The sequence below is a fragment of the Scylla paramamosain genome, chromosome 2 (genome assembly GCF_035594125.1).
Source record: "Scylla paramamosain isolate STU-SP2022 chromosome 2, ASM3559412v1, whole genome shotgun sequence".
Taxonomy (NCBI): domain Eukaryota; kingdom Metazoa; phylum Arthropoda; class Malacostraca; order Decapoda; family Portunidae; genus Scylla; species Scylla paramamosain.
Window position 1 is genome coordinate 14,160,001 of NC_087152.1, and position 7,162 is coordinate 14,167,162.

Sequence of the window (7,162 nt, forward strand, 5' to 3'; positions counted from 1 at the left end):
TTCTGATGAATAACATAAAATTCTGACTAAATATATCTGAATTTTTTCATAAGTAATAATGGGAGCAAGACTATGTCCTATACAATTAACTGAACTTAATTAGTGCCTCTGACATTTCACAGATAAAAAAAATAAAGATAAATAAATAAATAAATAAAACTAACCTTCTCTTCTTCTTGGCAAGGTTTGGACAAGCTCTGGTTCTTCAGAAGATGCTGCATGTAAACAAATATTGTTGTCAGTATCTCTGGTAAGATTTTATGTCCAACTATTTCTTAATGATGCAACATTACCATAAGGCATGATTTTGTGAGATAGAGAATTAATGCAAAGGGGAGAAAACTTACCAAGCACTATTGTTTAAAATGAAAAAATCCTGACCCACAGAACAAGATTGGCAGATAGACAAACAGAAGAGCAAAAAATAAGTTGCAAAACAATAGTGCATCTTCCTCACGTGACAATGCTGAAGGCTGGTATGGCATTTTCTTATAGACATCACTGCGGCTGCCCTCACTCCCCCGGTCAAGAGTGTTGCTTATTTCTCCAAAGGACCGGTGACTCTTCTGAAGACTTGTGGAGCTTCCTTCAAAATGTTTTGGAACTGGTGTGCCTCTGGCTTGATGCTCTCCTGAAATAAAATTTTCTTATCAGAGAGAGAGAGAGAGAGAGAGAGAGAGAGAGAGAGAGAGAGAGAGAGAGAGAGAGAGAGAGAGAGAGAGAGAGAGAGAGAGAGAGAGAGAGAGAGAGAGAGAGAGAGAGAGAGAGAGAGAGAGAGAGAGAGAGAGAGAGAGAGAGAGAGAGAGAGAGAGAGAGAGAGAGAGAGAGAGAGAGAGAGAGGTAAATCACTATATTCAGCCTTAAGTACAGTATACAGTATTTCCTATAGTGTACTAGGAGGTGGTACTTAAAAAAATAAATAAATAAAATACACTATGGCATTAAGCACATGAGAATACTTACATAAGTCAATTAATAACATCAATAACAAGCTATGAAACCTTTCAGTAAAGTATGTGCTATATGGAAAAAAATCCAAGCCATTTATTAACCATTTAAAGCACATTTCATCACCTGGCCCTTCATTTCATGTCTGTGTGAAAGAATGGTACTGTTACATTTCCATAAGCTGACTTCTTGTAACAATACATACAAAATTTTGATTCAACCTCTTAATTCTCACCCAATTTTTTCTGAGGTCCAAGAAGGTGATGTTTTTCATGGGTTCCCAAATGAGCTGCAGAATTTTCTCTATCCACTGCTGACACCTGTGATGTAGACATCATGCACCTGAAAAAAGAAAGCATGTAAAAAGTGCAGCTTTATACTTCACAGGGCTTAAGCTGGATACAAACATGGTTTAGGAAAGTTTTAATTTTAGATACCACTACATCAATTATAGTTTTCTTTTACTACAGTAAAAATACACTACTTTTTGAGATACATTTTTCTCTTATAAAGAATAAACTTGCATCAAAATTTCAAGTTGATATAATTTAAAAGCCAGATCTATCTCCCTTTTTCTAACAAAATGTGGAATCTACTACCAGCAACAACATTCACCAGGTTAGTATTGTACATGCTTCTTTCCAAAGTAATAAAGTTTGTCTAAAATTACTTAACTTAATTGGCAGAGATTCACAACTCTTTGAACACAGTGTACTCTTTGATGGAAGTGCAGACATGGTCCGTTGTGATTATTTTGTAAGGACTTAAGGGAGTTCCCCATCTAAGAAATGATGACATTTATTTACCTAGCGAGACAAGAGGGACAACAGTTAGCCCCACTTTGGGGAATCTAATTGGGTATTGATTCTTGGGTAAGGAGGTTTAGTTCTGAATTACTGTTCACAGTCACACTGCCAATAGATAGACATGCAGGTTAAGTCATACTATCAATAGATAGACATATGCAAGTTAATGTTATTTTGAGGGATCATGAGATGGGGAGAACAATTTGGTCTCCAAAACCTTGGTTAGAATTAGATAGTAGGTATTCCTTTCCCCATCCTAAATCGCCACTTTCCTACCAAGGCCCCAACCTTGCTAAACACTCAGTAAGAGATAAAGAAGATTTGTATGAAACTGCAGATTTATCCTTACCTACCTCCTAAAAGCAGAAGTTGGCAATAATTGTCATGCAATGGATATAAAAGCTAATGCTGTAACTATATGTAAGCTACTTGTATATACAAATGCTAGTATTCATAAACCTGTAGGAAATGTCACTAATTTTAAGTTCCTGAACTAAATGTGCCAAAGGCAAAATTAGCCAAGTCAGTAACTGTTATCAAGGTGCATGTTTTTGAAGGATAGAAAAATTTACAAAGCATGTCTTTAATTGAAGATTTAAGTTGATTTAGGCTTTTTTCTACAGAACACTTTGTTATCAGTGGTTGCCACAAAAAAAATTGATAAAAATAAAACACGTCATAATAAAAATAGCAAGCTGTAGCCAGTGGAGCTATCTTCCCCGACACACCACCATGATAGATACTGTTATTTTAAATGGGAGACTGCACATGAGCCACTTCTGGTGCCCACCACCACCCTGCCACCCACATTTCCCTTACGCCAAGCCCTTCTTCTAATAGCGCATATTTCACGGTCATTGTAAAAAGGTAATCAAAACCAAAGCAATAAAAAACTGGATACTCTTTCAGTTCGTTATACAATGTAAAAAATATTCCATGTAATTGCGTAAGTCCCTGGCAAATAAATTAAACAAGGTATACCCAGTACTTACTTGGCCACTTTTTGCACTTACTTTTCAATAAAAGTGTACAGATAGCTACTAAGTCTGTGACACCAACCATGAAAATAATTAGCATTAATGTTATCCTCTGGAACTCCTTATCAGCATATGTTGTTTCTCTCCAGAATTTGCCTGATTTCAAAACTGTCCACACTTACTACCTTATTTGAACATTTTTATTATGTATACGTCTTGTCAATTTCCTAACTTAACTTACTGGTATTACTCTAGAATCACTACATATTCACTTCTACTTTCATAACGAAGCTCATTGGCTAGAGCCTCATGCTGAGTATTTTGAACCCCATATATGTGCGTTGCAAATTAATACTGATGCCGTCAGCGATTTTAAAAAATGTACTGGCTTTCTTTCAGAAGTGTTATCATAAGCAGCTGGTGAAATATGGACAGCAAGACACCCCTCCCACTTTGGTTAGGTTACATCTGGTTTGGTTAGCTTAGATTAAGTCAGGAAACCCATAGATATGTGTCAGAACCTTATAGTAACTTTTTTTTATAGCAATTTTTTTTTATTTATCGCCTTTTTATCTGGAGTACTATTGTGAGCAACTGGTCTACAGCGAACTGTGTAGTGTTGATGAGGTTACTAATGGTATTTACAAGGGCAAAACTTTTTTGTTAAATTTTAATGAGTTTTGACTAATTTGCAGTTAATTTTTGTCATAAATTACTTTGTTCCTTATGGTGGAGGGAGAGGATTAAATGAAAACAATGATTTGTGACAGAAAATGAAGGTAGATTATTTAAAAACCCATCAAAACTTTATCAGAAAAAAAGGGTAGTGATAACTGTCTAAAGTCCTTTCCCAGACTTGTTACAGGTCTATTCTCTTCTATTCTTTCACATTATACCTTTAGATGCACCTAAAATGTAAACATAAGATGGCGGGAGAAGTGCCCCCTGTTCTTAAGGGAGGGTCCAGGGGAGGAGAAGCCCCCTGGTTAGGTTAGGTTAGTCACTAGACTTATGTAAAATATTATCTAACTTGACCTAACCAGGGGATGAGGTCACTAGATTTTTATCTAAAATATTATCTAGCATAACCCTCCTGGACCCTCTCTTAAGGACAGGGACACTTCTTCCCCACCTTATATTTATGTTTTAGATATATCTAAAGGTATGTGTGAAAGGATGGAAATAAATAGACCCATAATAACGCCAGAAAGAGACTCTAGACAATTACCAAAAATAGTTTCTTCAGCCACATTTCTGTTTCTCATTTATATTAACCAATTGCTGTCCTATATAAAACCAAATGTAAAATCTTTGCTAATGCCCTCAAGATATAGATGAAAATTCACTATGACTCATCTTCTTCCCTAGCTAGGAATATAAGCTAGTGCAAGAAAGATATTGACCATGTACAGAAAGCAGATCTCTCATGAGGCCTGATGTTCAATCTGGACAACTGTGTGGTGCTGCGATTCCAGCAAAGCACCACTGACTGGACCGCTGTTGGCTCTCTCCACCACTACCACCTCAACAATTCTGACTAATCTGCTGCTGAATCTCAAAGGGAGTTAGGAATTCTGGTGGATAACACTCTCACATTCCATTCTCACATAGACTATCATCAACAAAGCATCAGGATTGTCCAGCAACTTACTTTGCTGTTCCAATGAATTCATGACAACGCTCTACAAAACCCACATTAGACCCCTTCTAGAATTTGGATCCTCGGTTTGGAATACTGAGACTTCTCAAGTTAGTACAACGTTGCTGAACCAAATGCATAAAAGGGCTTTCTGAGCTAACATAAGCTGACTGCCCAAAATGCCTGAATTTGTATTCTGTACAAGGCAGACTCCTCAGAGCAGACATCCTGAAAACTTTGAAAACATTCAACAACTATGCAGTTATTACACCATCTTATTTATTCACTGTCTCTCCTGTCACTGCCACTAGGGGTCATAGATATAAGGTAGCCAAACCACATACCCTCACAGAATGTAGATACAGGTTCTTCAGTGTCAGATGTATTGACCACTGTAATGCCTTGCCAGAGTGTCATGAGCCCCACCTCCATAGAGGCATTCAAGAAAGGACTCCATTGATCGTTGGGAAAGGCATTGTTCTCTTACACAGATTGAAGCCACCATTAGTGGATTGGCTTTCCACAGCCCCTCCCATTCATACTTGCACTCCCAGAGCACTGCAGTTTTGCACTATATGAACTTGATTAGCAAAAATTATACAAGTCTGGTTATGGTGCACAATTCCACTTAATTATCATCATAATGTTTGTTAGGAGGGCTGGGGTGCCACCAGGTCTGGGCTATCAAATATTTCAACCCATTGCGAATATTTAATTTGCCTGACTACCGAGACCTTGGGTAGTCAACAAGGCAAGTCAATATGGAGTTTGTAGGGAAACAGGACATTTACCAGTTTATTTATATTAGATTCTTTTTCTGAGCTGCATATGATGCGCTACCCAGCCCATTTGTCATGATGACTTTGTTTCCTTACTTGTAGGCTAGCGTATCGTCAGTATGTGGCTTCCGTGGACGATGGACCACTCACTTTCTAAAGGCGGATAAGGTAAGGAATCGCTAGTGGCCGTCATCGAGAGAGTCCTGTGCGAAGTATATCTGCTGACCATTTTTCACGGCGACCACTGATCACAAGTGTCCCGTGTGCAGGCAACCTAAAGCAACATTTTTCATTGTGAAACCCTTACCTTTAAATCAGAGGCCTCTTAGCTCCCTCTTCCCTCTCTCAGCACACAACACTCAAGTAGCGAACTGGCGGTGTTTACGTACAGCAGTAACCTTTAGTGCCCACAGGTGACAGTGGTATGCCAGCTCCTTAGCTCTCAGGTTTAGGTTCAGTTCTGTTTTTTTTTTTTTTTTTTTTTTCTTTTCAAGAGGGTACCTTCATCTAACAGTGTTTCACTGAAGTTTCTCTTCCTTATTCTCCTTTTCTCCTTTCTTCCAAAACTGATATATTTGTTACTTCTTCTAGTCTCCCAATATTTTATTTTCTTATGGATAAGGTTGTTGGAGTAATAGTGCTTATTCTCCGTTATTTACGAGTATAATTTACCAAAAAGATCATCTGGCAATGTAAGCTTAAAAAAAAAAAAAAAAAAAGGATAACCACCTTTGAACCACTTCCCTGATCCCCTCACGGTCTCACCGCAGGCTAAGCCTTATACCAATTTTGCAATTAATTATTGTGTCGAATAGTTGTACATGGTTCTCTTACCTGGTGGGTTTCCCAAGCCCCAAATGCGGGTAAGGGGGCTAAAGCCGCACTCTGCTAATGCGCCAGCCCTTACATATACAAGTATTCCCAAGTTGCATCAATACGCATAGAAAGGGCCGGATAGTGCATCATAAGCAGCAACTTGTATTAGTCATAGTATTCAAATAATAAATCATCAAATTGGGATGTTAAGGCGGCTTTGAATAAATCGGCACTAGTAGCTACATGAAACTACAGACTCAGGGAGGGAATTCCAAAGACCAATATTACATACAGCAATGGAGCGCTTCCTAATATCCAAGTTAATACAAATATGGGATAACTTGTACTGGTTGTATTTTTTATTTATTTATTTTTTTTTACCGAACGGAGCGAGGGGGTTCTAATTTTGTTACCGCACATCTCTACAACCCACCGCTCCGTTTGGTCGCTGGAGGGTACATCGATGATTTGGCCAGGAGCACCTTTTGGTGTCCATCGCATATAAAAATTGCGATTTCAGTCTTGGAAACACCTCCTTTTCATAACTTTTGACAGCGCATCTTCCTTACCTTAAGACATTTCTTCGTCAGACCCACCGTTTTACCGTATTTTGCATATTTCTACTTATTGAGCGCGCAAAATACGTGAATTATATACTAAAACTCACTTCATATACGGGATAGCCAGTTTTGGTTGACACCATCATACTCAACAGTGACTATAGAATCAAGATGTATGGTGAAAAAAAAGTAAAAAGTAAAAAAAAGAAAAGAAAATTGTATTACGACGAGTTGAACTGTGAAGATGTAAGAAAAGTTTAACATATTTTACTAATGCTCATTTTTTTTCAACAATATCATTGAATGCTAAAATATATTATAACTTTAAGTAGGAAAAACTCGTGAATACGATAGTGTGATCAGAATACAGATAAAGCTCCACATATTGAAAACAGAATCATTAATAGCACCATGTCACTCGCCGCAACCATCACGGCGGCGCGACACGGCGTGGCATGTGTAGGCGGGGTCTGCGACGCGTCTAAAAATTATAAGTAACCCCCACCAGCCGCTGGGGAAAGATCCTTTAAGTTGTTCCGCAACGTAAAACATCTATTACCTGGTTGTTATTTGTTATTGTTTATGGACACATAACACACTTTCCAGACCTTGGGCTGGTGTCCTAACCATTATGGGG

General features: G+C 38.1%; 1 protein-coding gene across 6 annotated transcripts in view; it reads right to left on the minus strand.

Moving 5' to 3' along the window:
- Positions 1-6,093, minus strand: part of LOC135110726 (uncharacterized) — a 7,661-nt gene extending 1,568 nt beyond the window's left edge. Inside the window, exons 1-4 of one of the 6 annotated variants that reach the window (XM_064023369.1) lie at positions 5,984-6,093; positions 1,184-1,290; positions 458-631; positions 165-215 (exon numbers count right to left, since the gene is read on the minus strand). In XM_064023369.1, coding sequence (XP_063879439.1) covers positions 165-215; positions 458-631; positions 1,184-1,286 — 328 coding nt within the window. In that variant the 5' untranslated portion in view covers positions 1,287-1,290; positions 5,984-6,093. Of the gene's footprint in view, positions 1-164; positions 216-457; positions 632-1,183; positions 1,291-4,714; positions 4,919-5,245; positions 5,430-5,456; positions 5,616-5,983 lie in introns of those variants that run through there. The other 5 variants (XM_064023353.1, XM_064023362.1, XM_064023359.1 and 2 more) reach the window with 5 other exon arrangements.
- Between the last annotated feature and the right edge of the window lie 1,069 nt (positions 6,094-7,162).